The 20,361-nt window shown below is 45.6% G+C and overlaps 1 protein-coding gene across 1 annotated transcript in view; it reads left to right on the top strand.

Annotated features, from left to right (window-relative positions):
- Window positions 1-3,449: 3,449 nt before the first annotated feature.
- LOC147105940 (coiled-coil domain-containing protein 77-like) overlaps window positions 3,450-20,361 on the top strand; it is a 75,321-nt gene continuing 58,409 nt past the window's right edge. The window contains exons 1-3 of the mRNA XM_086009770.1: window positions 3,450-3,571; window positions 4,438-4,654; window positions 19,691-19,833. Coding sequence (XP_085865896.1) covers window positions 3,543-3,571; window positions 4,438-4,654; window positions 19,691-19,833 — 389 coding nt within the window. The 5' untranslated portion in view covers window positions 3,450-3,542. The remainder of the gene's footprint in view (window positions 3,572-4,437; window positions 4,655-19,690; window positions 19,834-20,361) is intronic.

Genomic DNA, 20,361 nt, shown 5'->3' with positions numbered 1-20,361 from the left:
AAGGTTGAGCCACGTACGTAGAACGCATCGAGATATATTGTGAGGCCAATAAAATAGCAGATGATGATAAAGCTCTCACCTTATTAAACGCAATGGGGGCGAAGACATACGGGCTATTGAAGCATCTTCTATCACCAGCTAAACCGGCGGATCAGACTTTCGCTGATATTGTTGCTGTCCTGAAGGATCATTTGAACCCCACACCGCTGATGTTGGCGGAACGATTCAAATTTTATGCGAGAACGCAACGGAAAGAGGAAAGCAACGCGGAATACTTGGTCGAACTGCGTAGACTAGCGAAATACTGCCAGTTTGGGGAAAATCTGACAGAGGCATTGAGAGACAAGTTCGTGTGTGGGTTGTCGAAGGAAGGAACACAAAAGCGACTGCTCGAAGAGAACGATCTTACACTTGACAAGGCTGTCCTTATTGCAGCATCACACGAAGCAGCCACGAGAGGCACTGCGGAAATGCAGCTGAAGGCAGCGGTACGCAGCGTGGATCAAATGACTTTGGGTACAACAAAATGTTATCGTTGTGGGAAGACAACACACGACCAGAACCAATGCTGGTTTAAAAACCAGGAATGTAGAAAATGTGGCAAGCTTGGTCACATAGCTAAAGTATGCCGGTCAGGAAAGAAGACCAACAACAGAAAAAAGTCACCGCAGAAAAAGTACAGCAAGGTACACAAGGTAGCTGAGAAGAGTTCAGATGAACAGAATTCGGATTCAGACCCGAACGGCCAGGAACTGGGTAGTCTGAGAATTCACAATGTGAGTAAGAAAGCTGACCTACAAACTATCTGGGTCACACTAAAAGTAGCCGGAGTCCAAGTGAAAATGGAATTGGACACAGGATCAGCCCTATCAGTCATAAATCGAAGGGATTACAACCGGCTATTCTCACATATACCCTTGAGAGATACCAAGATCGTATTGCAGACATACACGGGGCATAAAGTATACCCCATGGGAAAGATACAAGTCAAGGTGAGAGACAGGGGCAAAGAACACCAAGGAATGGACTAATATGTACTACCTGAGGGAGGTCCACCATTTCTGGGACTGGAGTGGATCAGGGAAATAAACATGGAATGGCACTACCTAAAAGCAATAACGAGTGAGAACTCGGTGAAGACAATCAGCTCAGACTCTGAAACGGATGACGACAAGACCAGCCCAGGTGCGAAAGACAAGTCTAAAATGGACTTGCTGACTAAGGTTGGAAAAATGAAGGAGTGCATAAATACTGATGCTTCAAAGGAGAACAAAGTTTCAGAACAGAATTCCACTGAACAACAACAACATAGTTTGGCAGAGAATTCTGAGTCTGTCCAGTTTACAGACATGCACAAGTCTGAGGAACACTGGGCTCGAACTCAACTCCATTTCAAATTACAACAGCAATTAGAACAATTGAGTTGCCGTCTCGAGCAAGAGATAAAAGCAATGAAAACGTTCTTTGACACAGAGTGGGAGAATCTGGAAAGACAACAGAAACAGCTGAGGAAGAAAAGGGAGCAGGAGCACACAAACCGTCTGCGCAAGGAGGCCAAACGAATCAAAGCTGATTCGGTTTCTGAAGGTGCGTGCTCTAATCTGGTGGAGCAAGATGTCCAGCAACTGAAGGCGCTTGTTAGCAGATTGCAGGCAGAAAAGGCTGAGTTGGTCGCCATGAATTCCGAGCTCCTACTGAAGTTGGGTGCAGCATCACTGGACGATTCATTTGTGGAAATTCGAATGGTGGAGGCTGCGGATGATGGCGAAGTAGAAACAGCAAAGGAGCCCCAGGGCAAGGTTATAAACAGCCCTGCAGCTACTGGGAAACGGATGAGGTCAGAAGAGTCAACGGTCAGCCAGCTCCTTCATATGCTGAGGGACAAGACTCTGAAATGGGAACAATTTGGACATGAGTCTAAATCTTCAAAGGGTTTGGAGCTCCCAAAAGTTATTGGAATAGCTGAGGTTGCAACACAGACTGAGAAGATGGCAGCAGAGCAAACCTTGGATGCCAAAAGTACACTGATTCACGTCAATGTTGAACAACAGAATGCTGAAACAGCTGCTCCAGTAGAGGGATTGAATAATACAATCAATCAATCTCCCAATGAAGTTGAAGTATTGAAATCACGAATGAGGTCATTAGTAAAAGACTTGCAGGAAGCCCAGAAAAAGCTGGATGAAACTGAACGCATGAAGAAGTCTCTTCAGGAAAGATGTCTGGATTTGGAACAAAAGCTGGCTAACGTCCAGCTGGGTATGGAGGAAATAGAAGACCCTCTCGCTGGCCTAGCTCAGGACGACACCGAATATTACCATGACCTGTTGGACGACACCGAATATTACGATGACCTGCTATGCCCAGCTTGTGATGAAAACTCCCAAAGTGCAGAAACCATGAAGAATCACCTAAAGTCTAAGGAACATCGGGAGATGGTGGCGCTACTACGGAAAAAGGAGAACGAGAAGGAGGAACGGTGCATGCAGCTGGCAGCTGACAGTGGAGCCCAGAGAGTCTCCAAGAAGCAGAAAAGGAAAAGACGAAGCAGAAGATGATGACCATCTGAACCATTATCACCTCTACCAGGTCACGCACGTGGTCTCTCCGTACGGAGCCAAATCAGTTTGGAAGTAGAAAAACTTCCCAAGGTACTCAAGCTTTTAAAAGTCAACAATGCTGGTTCAGGAGTGACGGAAGTTCAAGCTGTTAAGTCCAGTGAAGGACTATTGGATGAGTCACTCCAGCAACGTGAACCGACTACACCGAGACTGAATCTGTGAACTGTTTTCCGCAGAGGCTGAATCTGTGAACTGTTTCCCGCAGAGACTGAATCTGTGAACTGTTTCCGCAGAGACTACATCTGTGAACTGTTTTTACTGAAGTTGGATATATGTTATGTTTAATGGGGAATAAGTATGTTGTAAGCTAAAAAGGGAGGATTGTAGTGTATGTAACCGTTCTACCTTTAAAAGAACTATTGTATGTAACCGTCCACCTTTAAGAGAACTATTTTAGGTGTTGCACTACTTTATCTTGGCTGCTGTATACTGTAATACCGGAAGTGACCACACCGGTATATAAGTGCTGTGTAAGGATTTATTGGGCAGATTCGCCCTGACCTTCGAATAGTAAAGTCCTGTTAAAGTTACTTTTGTAGTCTGTGTATTAATTCACCATATAACCCACAGACTTTACAAAATTTAAGTTGTTAATTTACTTTAATGCGAGAGCAAAATACTGCAGATGCTGGAAATCCGAAATAACAACAGAAAATGCTGGAAAAACTCAGCAGTTGTTATTTAAGTTTACTTTAATGTTTTATTAGTTACAGTTTATTTGTTTTAGTGTGCACCAATGAAAAGAGTACACCCCCATCCGGACTGCGCATGTCCATTGATCAGGCTCCTCACTCCGTTGGTCTGTTCGTTCGCTGATTGGCCAGATTCGCTCTGAGCAGCCAATGGGTGGAGAGCGCGCGGGCAGAGCGCGAGCGGGGCGGTTGGCGGCCTGGTGCTGTGAGGATTGCGGCACAGACCCGGATGGAGAGTCAGGAGCGGTGCTGCACAGGGTGAGCTCGAGCCGCTGGTCTCAGGGCCCCGGACCCCACCCCGCGGGACCTCGACCCCCGGTACCCACCCCGCGGGACCCGGACCCCCACCCCTCTTTCCTCCCCCCCCCCCCCCCGGACCACCACCCCTCTTTCCCCCACCGGGCCCGGACCCGACTGCTCACCCCCCCCCCCCCCCCCGGGACTCCACCCCTTACCCTCAACCCTCACCCCCCCCCCCCGAACCGAACCCTCACCCCTCTCTTTTCTCTTCTCTCTCCCCCCCCCCCCCCCCCCCAAACAAACCCCGAGACACTTCCCCGGGGCCCAGGCCTCACATACCCGTGGCGCATCCCTGAGAGAACCAGGTCCACAGTTCCTGCTGAGTGGGGGTGGATGTTCCCCCACCTGCTATGAAGCGGCCAAGACTGTGCCCCCACCCTGCCCGGTGGTGGGCCGAAGTTGCCAACACCCTCCCAGCCTGTGCTCATTTTGTTATATACTGTATGTACTTCCGTCTGCAACACCTTGTCTCCTGTTAACTTGTCCCATTGTAAGCTGGATGTCAATATTTCTAATGGGAGCTGTCTCTGTGAACTTGTCCTGATTGCTCATTCACTCGGATGGCTCCTCCGCTTTATCTTAGCTCTGACAGCATCTGAGATTATTTTTTCTGGAGAACCTTTTTGTTTTCAAGAATCTCACTTTTGGAAGTTCCATTTTAAACTTTTCAGGGCTATCTTAATTTTAACTTTAACCAGGCATAACTTCATAATCTGCCAGCACAGAGCACTTGTCGAGCTTGGACCATCGTACCTGTGAGGACATTGGCTGCAGGATTATTTACTGATAACCATTTTGGGAAATGCTTTATTTTTGCATTGTAGATCAGCCATGGGCCGTAATTCATCCCTTTCAGCCAAACGACAGATACCCCGAAATGGTGGTTCTCCACCCATTCCATCAGTAAAGGAGCGTCTGGCTTTTCTCCGTCCTTCTCGGGAGCTGCTGGAGTATTACCGTAAAAAGATTTCGGAGTTTGATGAGGAGCACGAGAACCTCCTGAGAAGACTGGAGAACTACAAGGCCACATATGAAGAGCAGGTAGGTCTGAGCAAGCACAGCCAAGTTGTGGGAGTCACAGATCAACAGTTACTGATGGCACAGTATATATAAAAAAGTCTGCCAGCCCAGCGGGAGCATTATTCGAAGGAAAGGAGTAATCTACTTCTGGCTAACTGCAAGACGTCTTCAAAATTGTCAGAAGTATTCTGTACTTATTCATAAAGCACCTTGAATTGCTCCCCAAGAGGCTAGATTGTAAAGCACCTTCCAGTGCAGAATGAAGTGTGTCACCCTCGTGCCTTGGTCTGAGTCCCAGTCTGTGCTGTTAAATGATTTCCAAACACCTGGGCTAGTACAAGGACCGAATCCGATGGGTTTTCTGTCTTGGTTGCCCAGGGGCTGCTGCTGGAAAGTGTACCTCTGTGGAAGCATGGTGAGAAGTGAATTGGGCTCAGATGTCAATAGCCTGCCTACGGTAGCCTGTGAGCTATCGGAAGGTTGATGCTACCCATGGGGCTGTTCCCCAACAAGAGTCTATGCCTTCAGGAGAGGAGAAAAGTGGAAGTAGGAGTCAATAGTGCTGCATGTCTGGCTGTGGAGCCAGGCTAGAAATACGTGGCAGTTACAACACAGAAACAAGCCATTTGGCTCAACCAGTCCATGTCAGCGTTTAGAACTATTTGCTTGTGCGGAGCACCTCCGTTCAGTCCGTAAGGGGGACCCCGAGCTCCCGGTGGCCTGTCACTTTAATTCTCCGCTCCATTCCCACTCGGACCTCACCGTCCTCGGCCTCTTGCATTGTTCCACGGAAACTCAGCGTAAGCTCGAGGAACAGCACCTCATCTTCCGATTAGGCACTTTACAGCCCTCTGGGCTCAACATAGAGTTCAACAATTTCAGATCATAACCTCGGCCCCTATTTTCTCTTTTTTTTAATCCACACTTTCGTCTGGGCTTTTTTCTTCCCTCCCACATGGCAGCTGTCCTTCATTCTGCCAGGGCCATTCACACTTCATCGAGAGCCATCCTTTGTTCCTTGAATATCTCTCAATGTCTCTCAATCTCTCCTGCTTTCTATCCTGTCGCTGACCTTCCCTTTTTGTTCTTTCATCCCCTCCCCCTTTTCCTAGCCCCTCCTTGCTTTAAAATCTATCCCCTTTCCTGTTTTTTTTTGACGAAGGGTCTTCGACCTGAAACGTTAACTCTGTTTCTCTCTCCACGGATGTTGCCTGGCCCGCTGAGTTTTTCCAGCGTTTTTCTGCTATTATTTTGGGTGTACAGGTAATTGTAGCCTGTGAGTCACCATGGTACGCAACTCACAAAAACAGAAAGCTTGGGCACACTCGTGTGTCAGTTTGGCTCGGTTCGGAACACTCCTGTCTTTGTGTCAGAAGATTGTGGAACAGCACCCTTATATGGAATTTCGTACATCATCTAGGCTGCACTGTGCAGGACCGATGGAGTGCTGCACTGTCATCTTTCAGATGAGACATTAAAACCGAGGCCCAATCTTTCTGTCCAGGTCGATGTCAGAGATTCTGTGGCTTTGTTCTGAGTAGGGAGTTCTGACCTCGCCAACATTTCATCCCTCAATTATCACCCAAAACAGATTAACTGATAATTGATTAATTTTCTCTTTGTGGGATCTTGCTGTATGCAAATTTTGCCAACAAAACAAAAAAAGTAATTCATTGGTTGTTCATTGGTTGTTAAGTGCTTTTTGGGATGTCCTTATAAGTGCAAGCTCTTGCCAAACTGCACACAAGTTCTTCAACTTGGAAAGAACTACAGTTTATAGGTCTCTGTGTTGCTGGAATTTAACCAGTTAAATCAAGACAGTTTACCAGATTGGAGCTCCCTGTCCATTCGGGTAGCATTATCAGGAGCCGAGTGGGAAGAATCCCAGCGGTCCACAGCACCAGCCCCATCAATGACCCAAGCTGCCTGGTCAGTCATCAACGGTTCCCTGGAGTATTGCAGACCTGCGTGATTGGCTCTTCGGCTTACCAAGTGTGGCACAGAGAATCATTTAGTTAAAATATCCCCTCGATATGCTGGCTATCTTAGAGCCACCAACCACAGTGTGACCCCACTATCCCCTCCCACTCCCTCAGGGTGTGACATTGCTGTTCCTGCTATGTTTTTGGAACTGGGGAGTTCAGACGAGGTCCCAGAATGTCGTGTTGTCTGAAAATCCATGGTGATTCATTTTCTCTATTTCATAAGCCAGTGTATTCCTTTCAATCTCAACTTGACCATCTGACCCCCTTAATTTGTTTCCAGCCAGTAACTCGTGCCCAGGTTTAATGAAACAAAAACAGAAAATGCTGTAAACACTCGGGTCAGTAATCGTGTAGAGAGAACAGACAAGCTGACATTCACGTATGGACACTTCATCAGACCTGCAGATGAACAGCAACTAGAGACGAACAGCATTTGGTAACAGAACAAGGGGAAGAGGAAGGAGAAACATACACAGTGACCTGTACAGTGAGGATGTTAAGGCCTTTGAGAGGGTGCAGAGGGGATTTTCCAGAATGGTACCAGGGATGAGGGACTTCAGTTATGTGGAGAGATGAGAGAAGCTGGGATTGTTCTCCTTGGAGCATTGGAACAGGAGTCGGCCATTAAGCCCCTCAAGCCTGTTCCACCATTCAGTGAAATCATTGCTGATCTGTATGTTAACTCCATCCACCTGCCTTGGCTCTATACTTTTATAGCAAACATCTATCTCAGATTTAAAGTTGAGCTAGTATCTGCTGCTTTTTGTGGGAGAGAGTTCGACACTTCTGCCACCCTTTTCGTGAAAGAGTTTCCTAACTTCTCTCTTGAATGGCTCGGCTCTGATTTTAAGGTTATGTTCCCTGGTTCAAGACTCCCCCCACCAGCGGCAAAAGTTTCTCTAACTACCCTCTCAATTCCTTTAAACCCCTAAAAACCTCAATTAAATAAATCATCGTTTAGCCTGCTATTCCAGAGAATACAAGCCTAGTTTATGTAATTTCTGCTCATTATCTAATCCTTGGAGCCCTGGTAACATTCTGGTGTGTCTGTGCTGCACTGCTTCCAAGGCCAATCGATCCTTTCTGGACACAGTACTCCAGATGTGGTCTAACCAGGGCTTTGTATCACTAGCGAAACTGTCTCCCCTTTATATTCTAGCTCTCCAGTTAAAACGCTAACATTCCATTAGCCGTTTTGATTATTTTGTTCCTGACGACTACATTTTTAGTGATCTGTGTACACAGACCCCATAATCTCTTTGGACCTCCACCATTCCTAGCTTTTTACCATTTAAATAATATTTGGATTTATCCTTTTTTGGTACAATGGATGACCTCACACTTGCCTGCGTTGAAATCCATCTGCCACAGTTTTGCCTGCTCACCTAATTTACCAATGTCGCTTTGTAATTTTATGCTCCCATCTACATGACAATGCTACCAATCTTTGTGTCATCAGCAAACTTGAATATATGGCTCTCCATTGCATTATCTAATCATTAATAAAGTGAATAGTTGAGGTCCCAGCACAGATCCTTGTGAGACACCTAGTCACTTCCTTCCAATTCGGGTACATACCCATTATCCCTACTCTCTGTTGTCTACCGCCTAACCAATCTCCAAACCAGGTCAATAATTTGCTTTCAATTGCATGAGCTTTAATTTTAGCTAACAGTTTCTTTTTATGTGGAACCTTATCGAATGCCTTCTGGAAGTCCATATAAACTACATCCATAGACATTTTCCTGGTCTGCTACTTTAATTAGTTCCTCAAAAAATTCAGTTACGTTCGTCTCTAATAGGCCCTACTCCTCCTTTAGTTATCCTCCTCTATGTATTTATAAAACATCTTTGGGTTTTCCTTGATTTTACTTGGCAATATTTTTTCATGCCCTCTTTTTGCTTTCCTAATTTCCTTTATAATTTCATCTATGCACTGTCTATACTCTCGGCTTTCTGCAGTATTTAGCTCTCGGTATCTGACGGAAGCTTCCCTTTTTTGCCTTATCCTATCCTGTATGCCCCTTGTCATCCAGAGGGCTCTAGATTTGGAAGTCCCACCCTTTTTCTTTGTTGGAACGCCTTTGCTCTGAACCTTCACTATCTCCTCCTTGAATGCCTCCCACTGATCTGACACTGATTTACCATGAAGTAGCTGTTTCCAGTCCACTTTTGCTAAATCACATCTCGGCTTCATAACATTGGCCTTTCCCCAATCGAGAACATTTACTCCTGACTTATCTTTGTCCGTTTCTATAATGTGGAGATGCCGGTGTTGGACTGGGGTGGACAAATGTAAGAAGTCACACAACACCACGGTGGCATAGTGGTTAGCACTGTTGCCTCACAGCGCCAGGGACCCGGGTTCGAATCCGGCCTCGGGTGACTGTCTGTGTGGAGTTTGCACATTCTCCCCGTGTTTGCGTGGGTTTCCTCCGGGTGCTCCGGTTTCCTCCCACAGTCCAAAGATGTGCGGGTTAGGTTGATTGGCTATGATAAATTGACCCTTAGTGTTAGGGGGATTAAATACGCGGGGTTACGGGGATCGGGTGGAATATGTGTCGGTGCAGGCTCGATGGGCCGAAATGGCCTCTATCTGCACTGTGGGGTTTCTGTGATTCTGTGAACACCAGGTTATAGTCTTAACAGCTTTATTTGAAATCACAAGCTTTCGGAGCGCTGCTCCTTCGTCAGGTGAAGTGGAGAGATGCATATAGACACAGCTTATATAGTCAGAGAATACTGCCAGATGATTACAGGTAATCTTTCTAACTGCCCTTTATCACACCTTGGCAGAAAGATAATCATAGCAATCAAAGAACACACTCCCCACGCCTCCACTACTCGCCTTCAAACAGCCGCCTAACCTCAAACAGACTATCGTTCGCAGCAAATTACCCAGCTTTCAGGAGAACAGCGACCACAACACCACACAACCCTGCCACGGCAACCTCTGCAAGACATGCCAGATCATCAACACTGATACCATCATCACACATGAGGACACCACCCACCAGGTACATGGTACATACTCCTGTGACTCGGCCAACGTTGTCTACCTCATGCGTTGCAGGAAAGGATGCCCCGGAGCATGGTACATCGACGAGACCATGCAGACACTGCGACAACGGATGAACGGACACCGCTCAAAAATCGCCAGGCAGGAGTGTTCCCTCCCAGTCGGGGAACACTTCAGCAGTCAAGGACATTCAGCCTCCGATCTTCGGGTAAGCATTCTCCAAGGCGGCCTTCGAGACACACGACAACGCAAAATCGTCGAGCAGAAACTGATAGCCAAGATCCGCACTCATGAGGACGGCCTCAACCGGGATCTTGGGTTCATGTCATGCTACATGTAACCCCACATGACGCAGAGTCATCCAAACTCGCGTCGTCGTTGGTTTGTTCTCTTTACACAGATGCGGCCGGACCTGCTGTGATTTCCAGCAAAAAAATAGTTTTTTTTGTTTTACAAACAGACCCCAGCATCTGCAACATTTGACCCCTTGTGACCCCACCTCATTGTTCTTTGATGTAATGTTTTCCGGACTGACCTGTTTGGACACCATTCACACCTTTGATTGCTGTGATTATCTCTCTGCCGTGGTGTGATAAAGGGCAGTTAGAAAGATTACCTGTAATCATCTGGCAGTATTCTCTGACTATATAAGCTGTGTCTATATGCATCTCTCCACTTCACCTGACGAAGGAGCAGCGCTCCGAAAGCTTGTGATTTCAAATAAAGCTGTTGGGCTATAACCTGGTGTTGTGTGACTTCTTACATCCGTTTCTATAACTACTCTAAATCTAACCGAATTATGATCACTACCACTAAAATGTTCTCCCACTGATGCCCCTTCCACCTGCCCAGCTTCATTCCCTAAAACTAAGTCCAGAACCACCCCCCTCTTGTTGGGCTTGCTATGTACTGGCTAAAAAAGTTCTCCTGAATGCATTTTAGGAATTCTGCACTCTATACCTTTTACACTGATTCTATCCCAGTTAATGTTAGGATAGTTGAAATACCTTACTATTACTGCCCTATTTTTGCACTTCTTAGAAATTTGCCGACATATTTACCCTTCTGTTTCCCTCTGACTATTGGGGAGTCTATTGTACACTCCCAGCAGTGTAATTGCCCCTAATTTTGTTCTTCAGTTCAACCTATAAGGCCTCATTTGATGATCCTTAAAACACATCATCCCTCCTCACAGCTGTATTTGTTTCTTTAACCAACATTGCAACCCCCCCCCCCTTTGTTATCCCCCTCTCTATCTCGTCTGAAAACCCTGTAACCAGGAATGTTGAGCTGCCATTCCTGCCCTTTGAGCTATGTTTCAGTAATAGCTATGATATCATACTTCCACGTGTCTATCTGTGCCCTCAGCTCATTTGCTTCATTTACTAGACTCCTTGTGTTGAAGTATATACCATTAAGCACTGCCAAACCCCTTTGCTGTCTATTTTCTAGCCTTTGTTTCCTCTGCCTTCCAAACTCACTTAATAATTATCTGCCTTCCATTTCCAGTTTTGCTTCTCCCTTCTGACTCTACGCTCAGGTTCCCATCCCCCTGCCAAGCTTGTTTAAACCCTCCCCAACAGCACGAGCAAACCTCCCCGCGAGGGTATTGGTCCCGGCCCTGTTGAGGTGCAACCCGTCTGGCTTGTACAGGTCCCACCTCCCCCCAGAACTGGTCCCAATGCCTCAGGAATCTAAAGCCCTTCCTCCTGCACCATCTCTCCAGCCACACATTCATCTGCTCTATCCTCCTATTCCTGTACTCACTAGCGCGTGGCACCAGAAGTATTTCAGAGATTATTACCTTTTTGAGGTCCTGTTTATTGATCTCTTTCCTAGCTTCCTAAAGTCTGCCTGCAGGACTTCATCCCTCTTTCTATCTGTCACTGGTACTGATATGGACCACGACTCTGGTTGTTCACCCTCGCCCCCTCGGAATGTCCTGCAGTCGCTCAGTGACATCCTTGATCCTGGCAACAGGGAGGCAACATACCATCCTGGAGTCACGTCTGCAGCAGCAGAAATGCCTGTCTGTTTCCCTAACTATTGAATCCCTATCACTATTGCTTTTCTGACCACCCTCCTCCACCAGCCCCCAGCCGTACAGCTGAGCCATCCATGGTGCCATGGACTTGGCTCTGGCTGTACTCCCAGAGGAACCATCACCCTCACCATTACTCAGAACAGAACACTGGTTGGGGAGCGAGATGCACTCGGGGGTCTCCTGCACTACCTGCCAGGTTCTCCTTGTCTGTCTGGCAGTCACCCATTCCCTGTCTGCCTGCAAACTCTTAGGCTGCGGGGTGACCACCTCCTGAAACATGCTATCCACGAAGCTCAGCCTTGTGGATGCACAGCAGTGATGCCAGCCGCTGCTCAAGCTTATGACACTTCCTGCACATGTGGTTGTCCAGGACTCGAGAAGGATCCTGGACTTCCCACATGGCACAGGATGTGCATTCAAAGGGACTGAGGTGCCCTCCCATGCCTCTATTGAATAGACGACGAACTAAACTTCAGTTTAACCCACTGATCTAACTTGGAGAAAAAAGACAAAAATTTGCTCAAGTTTAACAAGAACCACAGAGAAACTATATTGGATATTTAATTTAGTCCTCCTTTTTAGTTAGACATGAAAAACCGCCTTCCTCCTCTCCACCGATTCCTACCATCACCAAATTCTGCTTGCGATCCATTCCGATTGCAATTTACCCAGCTCTGTCTCCAAGCTCTTGACTTAGATGAAGGGACCGATTGCAATGTATCCAAGTTTGCTGACCATACAAAGCTAGGTGGAAAAATAAGCTGTGAGGAGAACACCAAGAGCCTGCAAAGGGATATAGACAGGTTAAATGAGTGCGCAATAAGGTGGCAGAGGGCGTATAATGTGGAGAAATGTGACGTTATTTCCTTTGGTAGGAAGAATAGAAAAGCAGAATATTTTTTAACTGGTGAGAAACTATTAAATGTTGGTGTTCAGAGAGATTTAGGTCTCCTAGTTCAAGAAACACAGTTAGCATGCAGGCACAGCAAGCAATTAGGATGGCAAATGGCATGTTGGCCTTTATTGCTAGAGGGTTGGAGTACAAGAGTGAGGAAGTCTTGCTACAACTGGTGAGACCACACCTGGAGTATTGTGCACAATTTTGGACTCCTTATCTAGGCAAGGATATACTTGCCTTAGAGGCAGTGCAATGAAGGTTCACTAGATTGATTCCTGGGATCAGAGGGCTGTCCTATGAGGAGAGCTTGAGTAGATCGGGCCAATACTCTCTGGCGTTTAGAAGAATGAGAGGTGATCTCAGGTTCTGAGGGGATTGACGGTAGATGCTGAGAGATTGTTTCCCCTGGCTGGAGAGTCTGGAAGTAGGGGGCAAGGGGTCAGCCATTTAAGACTGAGATGAGGAGGAATTTCTTCACTCAGTTGTGAATCTTTGGAATTCTCTGCCCCAAAGAGCTGCAGAAGCTGAGTTGAGTATATTCAAGGCTGAGAGAGAGAGATTTTTGGACACTAGGGCAAATCAAGGGATATGGGGATCGGGCAGGAAAGTGGAGTTGATCTTACTGAATGGCGGAACAGGCTCGAGGGGCCATATGGCCTACTCGTAATTATTATGTTTTATAAAACCCTGGGGTGAAAACCATCAGGTCCTGGGGATTTGTCAGTCTTCAGTGCCATTATTTTTTTTAATACTTTATTTGCTTGCATTAAGTTTAGTGAGTTCCAGTCCTGATTCATTATTAGTTTCCCTGGAATGTTAGGTATATTATCCTCTTTCTCTACTGTGAAGACTGACGCAAAGTAATTATTCAACATATCTGCCACTTCCTTATTTTCAATTGCAATATCACCTACATCTGTTTTTAAAGGGCCCACATTACCTTCGACTACCCTTTTTTTCTCTAAGGAGTGTGCTGTGAGGAGGATGCCGAGAAACCCCAGTACGATTTGGACAGGTTGGGTGATTGGGCAGATGCATGGCAGATGCAGTATACAGGAAACTTTGGTTTATCCGGAGGTTGTATGTCCGGAATACTCGATCTAACGGCAAGAATCGGGAGCCGTTTTCTGTAAGTTTTTTTTAGATCTCGTTCTTTTTTTTTCCCCCAGTCAGCCACTGCAAGGTCTGTAGCTATAGCAACAGCTTCAGCTACAGACGCTTGCAGCTGTAGCCGACTCTTTAGAAGCTGTTGCTAAGCAACAATGTTTGTTGTCAGATACGGAGATGAAAACCTCCGTATGCTTCAACATTAACTTTGTATGTCCGGCAGTTTTGATAGATCGGCAACACGCCGGTCCCGTCGGTGCCGGATATCACAAAGTTTCCTGTAATGTGGATAAATGCGAGGTTATCCACTTTGGTGGCAAAACAGGAAGGCAGATTATTATCTGAATGGCAATAGATTGGGAAAAGGGGAAGTGCAATGAGACCTGGGTGTTCTTGTGCACCAGTCGCTGAAGGTAAGCATGCAGGTGCAGCAGGCGGTTAAGGCGGCAAGTGGCATGCTGGCCTTCATAGCGAGAGGATTCGAATACAGGAGCAAGGATGTCTTGCTGCAGTTGTACAGGGCCTTGGTGAGACGACACCTTGATTATTGTGTGCAGTTTTGGTCGCCTTATCTGAGGAAGGATGTTCTTGCCATGGAGGGAGTGCAGTGAAGATTCACCAGGCTGACACCTGGGATGGCAGGAATGACGTATGAAGAGAGATTGGGTCGATTAGGCTTATATTCGCTAGAGTTTAGAAGAATGAGAGGGGATCTCATTGAAACTTATAACATTCTAACAGGAGTAGACAGACTAGATGCAGGAAGGATGTTCCGATGGCGGGGGAGTTCAGAACCAGGGGTCACAGTTTAAGGATAAGGGGTAAGTCATTTAGGACTGAGATGAGGAATTTCTTCACCGAGAGTGGTGAACCTGTGGAATTCTCTACCACAGAAGGCAGTTGAGGCCAACTTATTAAATATATTCAAGAAGGAGTTAGATATATTTCTTAAGGCTAAAGGGATCAAGGGATATGGGGAGAAAGCAGAGACCGGGTACTGAATTTGGATGATCATCCATGATCTCATTAAATGGCCTAACAGGCTTAGGGGCCGAATGGCCTACTCCTGCTCCTATCTTCTATGTTTACTCGATCTCTTCTCATACGACAGTCCCGCCATCCCAGGGATCAATCTCGTAAACCTTAATTGCACTCCCTCTATGGCAAGTATATCCTTTTTTGGTCAGGAGACCAAAATTGCGCACAGTACTCCAGGTGTGGTCTCACCAAGGCCCTATATAATTGGAGTAAGACTTCTTTACTCCTGTACTCAAATCCTCTTGTAATGAAATCCTCTTGTAATGAAGGCCAGCATACCATTTGCCTTCCTAATGGAATCTGCACATTCACTTTCAGTGACTCATGTGCAAGGACACCCACGTCCCTTTGCGCATCTGCATTCCCCAATCTTTCGCCATTTAGGAAATACTCTGCCTTTCTGTTTTTTCTACCAAAGTGGATAACTTCACATTTATCCACATTATATTCCATCTGCTATGTTCTCGCCCACTCACTGAGCCTGTCGAGATCCCCTTGAAGCCTCTTCACATCCTCTTCACAACTGACACTGCCACGTAGCTTTGTATCATCAGCAAATTTGGAAATGTTACATTTAGTCTCCTCATCCAAATCATTGATACAGATTGTGAATAGCTCAGGCTCAAGCACCGATCCTTGCGGTACACTACCAGTCACAGCCTGCCATCCTGAAAAAGACCCGTTTATCCCTATTCTTTGTTTTCTGTCTGTTAACCAATTCTCAATCCATGCTAGTATATTACCCCAATTCCATGTGCCCTAATTTTGTTCACCAACCTCTTGTGTGGGACCTTATCGAAGGCCTTCTGAAAATCCAGATAGACCACATCTTCTCCTTTGTCTACTCCACTAGTTACATCCTCAAAGAACTCCAATAGGTTTGTCAAATAGGATTTCCCTTTCATAAATCCATGTTGACTCTACCCAATTTTACTATTAGTTTCTAAGTGCCCAGTTATTGCATCCTTTATATTAGATTCCAGCATTTTCCCAACTACTGATGAGGCGGACAGGTCTGTAGTTCCCCATGTTTTCACTCCCTCCTTTCTTAAATAGCGGGGTTACATTTGCTATCCTCCAATCTGCAGGAATCGTTCCAGAATCTATAGAATTTTGGAAGATGACAAGCAATGTGTCCAATATCCCAATGGCCACCTCTTTCAAAATCCTACAATGTAGGTCATCCGGTCCTTGGGATTTACGACTTTTAGTCCCATTAATTTTGCTAGTACTGTTTTTTTTTACTAATAATTTCTTTAAGTTCCTCATTCTTGCCACACCCTTGGTTTTCTCGTATTTCTGGGAGGTTTTTTGTATCTTCCTCTGTGAAGACAGAAACGAAGTATTTATTTAATTTCTCTGCCATTTCCTCATTCCCCATTATAAATTCTCCTGTCTCTGACTGTAAAGGACCTACATTTACCTTCACCAGTCTTTTCCTTTTCACATACCTATAAAAGCTTTTACAATCTGTTTTTATATTTTATGCTAGTTTGTGCTCATATTCCATTTTCCCTTTCTTTATCAATTTGTTGGTCTCCCTTTGCTGATTTCTAAAAAGTTCCCAATCCTCAGGCTGACTGCTTTTTCTGGCAACTTTATAAGCTTCCTCCTTTTGACTTAATAGTCATAGAGTTATACAGCACAGAAAGAGGCCCTTCGGCCCATCGTGTGTGCGCCATCCATCAAGCTCTGTCTATTCTAATCCTTCCCAGCTCTTGGTCCGTAGCCTTGTATGCTATGGCGTTTCAAGTGCTCATCTAAATGCATCTTGAATGTTGTGAAGGTTCCTGCCTCTACCACACTTTCAGGCAGTGAGTTCCAGATTCCAACCACCCTCTGGCTGAAAAAGTTTTTCCTCAAATCTCCTGCCCCTTACCTTGAAACTATGTTCCCTGGTTATTGACACCTCTGCTAAGGGGAAAAGTTCCTTTCTATCTACCCTATCTATGCCCCTCATAATTTTGTACACCTCAATCAGGTCCCCCCTCAGCCTTCTCTGCTCTGAGGAAAACAACCCCAGCCTGTCCAGTCTCTTCATAGTTGAAGCGCTCCAGCCCAGGTAACATCCTGGTGAATCTTCTCTGCACCCTCTCCAATGCAATCACATCCTTCCTATAGTGTGGCGACCAGAACTGCACACAGTATTCCAGCTGTGGCCTAACTAGTGTTTTGTACAGCTCCATCATAACCTCCCTGCTCTTGCCTTCATTAGCCGAGGCATAGAATATAAGTATCGCATATGCCTTTTTAACCACCTTATCTACCTGTCCTGCTGCCTTCAGGGATCTATGTATATGCACACCAAGGTCCCTCTGATCCTCTGTCCTTCCTCGGGTCCTACCATTCATTGTGTATTCCCTTGCCTTGTTAGTCCTCCCAAAATGCATCACCTCACACTTTTCAGGGTTAAATTTCATTTGCCACTGTTCTGCCCATCTGACCAACCTGTCTATATCGTCCTGTAGCCTGAGGCTTCCCTCCTTGCTATTTACCACTCCACTAATTTTCGTGTCATCTGCGAACTTACTGATCATACCTCCTACATTAATATCTAAATCATTAATGTACACTACAAACAGCAGAGGACCCAGCACCGATCCCTGCGGTACACCACTGGACACAGGCTTCCAGTCACAAAAACAACCTTTGACAATCACCCTCTGCCTCCTGCCACTAAGCCAATTTTGGATCCAATGTGCCAAATTGCCCTGGATCCCATGGGCTCTTACCTTCTTGACCAGTCTCCCATGTGGGACTTTGTCAAAAGCCTTACTGAAGTCCATGTAGACCACATCAACTGCACTACCCTCATCTACGCACCTAGTCACCCCCTCTCAAAATTCAGTCAAATTTTAATACTAGCTTTAATTTCTTTTGTTAGCCATGGTTGGATCACTTTTACTTTTGGGTTTTTATGCCCTTGAGGAATATATGCTTGTTGCAAATTATGCATTATTTCCTCGAATGTTAGCCATTGTATGTCCACCTTCATACCTTTTTAGTGTAGTCTCCCAATCTACCATGGCTAACTTATCCCTCATACCCTTGTAGTTTCCTCTGTTTGTTTAGATTGAAGACCTTAGTTTCAGATTGGACTACATCATTTTCAAACTTAATGTAAAATTCAATCATATTATGGTCAATTGTCCCTAAAGGCCCCTTTACCACAAGATTATTGATTAGCCCTTTCTCATTACACAGTACCAGATTCAGAATAGCTTGTTCCCTGGTTGGTTCCTCCACATACTGATCCAGGAAACCATCTTGCATGCATTCCAAGACTTCGTCCTCCACAGCATTAGTGGTAATTTGATATGCCCAGTCAATATGTAGATTAACGTTCCCCATGATTACCGTATTGCCCTTGTCACATGCACTTCTAATCTCTTGATTGATACTGTGCCCTACATTACCACTACTGTTTGGTGGCCTATACACAACTCCCACCAATGTTTTTCGCCCTTTGCTGTTTCTTAGCTCCACCCAAACTGATTCCAGTTCTACATCACGATCTGCTGAGCCAAGATCTTTTATCTCTACCGTACCGATCTCATCCCTTATTAACAGTGCTACGCCACCTCATTTTACTTTTTGTCTGTCCTTGTCCTTGTTGAGTACCCTGGAACATTCAGTTCCCAGCTTTGGTTACCTTGCAACCATGTCTCTGTAATGGGAATGACCTCATACCCATTTACTTCTATTAGTGCCATTAATTCATCCACCTTGTTGCGAATGCTATGTGCATTTAGATAAAGTGCCTTCAACTTTGCCTGTTTAATATTTTTCTGCACTTTGACCCTCTTTACTGTTGGCCTTTGTTTCTGCTCCCTACTAGTTTTGCAGACTACTTTTCTAACTTTCACTTCCAGCTTTGTTTCTCTCTGTTCTGGGCCCACACTTAGGTTCCCAGCCCCCTCTCTTACTTTAGTTATCCTCTTGCTCTTAATATATTTATAAAACAGCTTTACTGCATGTCGGACAAGCACTCTAATAATTTAGAGACCGTGGAGGGGTCGAGAGAAGTGGTGGTGAGGTGTCAGCGTTCGTGTGGAAACTGATGCAGTGTTTTCGGGTAATGTCGCCAAGGGGCAGCACGTAGATGAGAAATAGGGGGGAGCCAAGGATCGATCCTTGGCGGGGGGGACACCAGAGGTAAGGTGGTGGGAGCAGGAAGAGAAACCATTGCAGGTGATTCTCTGGCTATGATTATTAGATCGGGAAGAATGGAGCTAGGTGAATTCTTTATATCTCTCCCAGTTCCCTGGATCTACATCTGTATGCTTTTTCCTTTAGTTTTATGTTGTATCTCACCTCTTTAGTTGAGCATGGCTGTCTTATTTGGTAATTAGAGCCTTAAGGGTATATACTGGTCCTGTATTAAGCAAAATGAAGGTTAAGGGGAGATTTCATGGAGGTGCTCAGAATTATGAGGGGATTTGTTAGAGTCCAGGGAGAAACTGTTTTCACTGGCAGGTGGACACAGATTTAAGATAATTGGGAAAAGAACCAGAGGGGAGATTAAAATTTTTGATTTAAACAGTGAGTTGTTTTGATCTTGAATGTACTGCTTGAAAGGGTGGTGGAAGCAAATTCAATACTAACTTTGAAAAGGGAATTGGATAAATACTTGCAGGGTAGCAGGACTAATTGGACAGCTCTTTCCAAGGGCCGACTCCGGCACGATGGGCTGAATGGCCTCTTTCTGTGCTGTATGATTCTAGTTAAGTCGCTAAGAGTGGCAGATGTGATGATAAGACAGTAAGCTTCATCAGAGAAATCAAATAATGTTCAAATATTTACCTTGTGTGAATAGATAAGCATTCTGTTACCACTGTAGGAGACAGATGCTTAGCTAAGTCACAATCGGTGTTGCTGATTTTGTTCTGTATCACAAACCCATGTTTGTGCTATATTTTAAGTTGTGGAATATTGGACTGTGATATTCATATCGTTATTTCCTTAGCATAAACTCCAGTGGGAAATGCGGCAGAGGGAAGAGGAGATTGAGGAGCTACAGAAAGCTCTAAGCGACATGCAGGTTTATCTCTTTCAGGAACGTGAGCATGCACTGCGACTCTATGCTGAAAATGACCGGCTAAAAATCAGGTAGGAAGCAAGGTTCCAGTGAATTGCTCCAACTGGGTGAAAGTGGCTACTGTGGGTGAGGTACATCCTCTATGAAAAGCAGTACTGCAATGTCCCTGAGGCAAAATACTTAGCTAATTTGAAGGAGATGTGAATGGAGGCACCAAATACAAGATGTATTCGATGTTCATTTTGTAGGTCCTTGTGATGGGTTACTCACTTTGGTTAAAAGTCAATGCCATTGTTAGTTTGAATATTTGGATGAAAATTATGCTGAAACAGACTGTTTACATTCTCGGCTTTCTGCTATCCTCTCCATCACAAAGAGCACATTCTTCCACCTCCAGAACATTACCCATGTCATAATATAAGAATTAGGAGTAGGCCATATGGCCTTTTGAGGGAGTGGGGGAGAGGGGGGGGGAAGAGGAGAGGGGAGGGGGGGAGAGGAGAGGAGGGGAGGGGGGGGGAGGAGGAGGGAGGAGGGATGGGGAGGGGGGAAAGGGGAGGAGGGATGGGGAGGGGGGAAAGGGGAGGAGGGATGGGGAG

This window comes from Somniosus microcephalus, chromosome 16 (genome assembly GCF_052327205.1).
Source record: "Somniosus microcephalus isolate GS21.2 chromosome 16, FLI_Smic_1.0, whole genome shotgun sequence".
NCBI lineage: Eukaryota > Metazoa > Chordata > Chondrichthyes > Squaliformes > Somniosidae > Somniosus > Somniosus microcephalus.
Note: the sequence above shows the minus strand (reverse complement) of the source record. Positions and strands in the feature narration are given on the sequence as shown.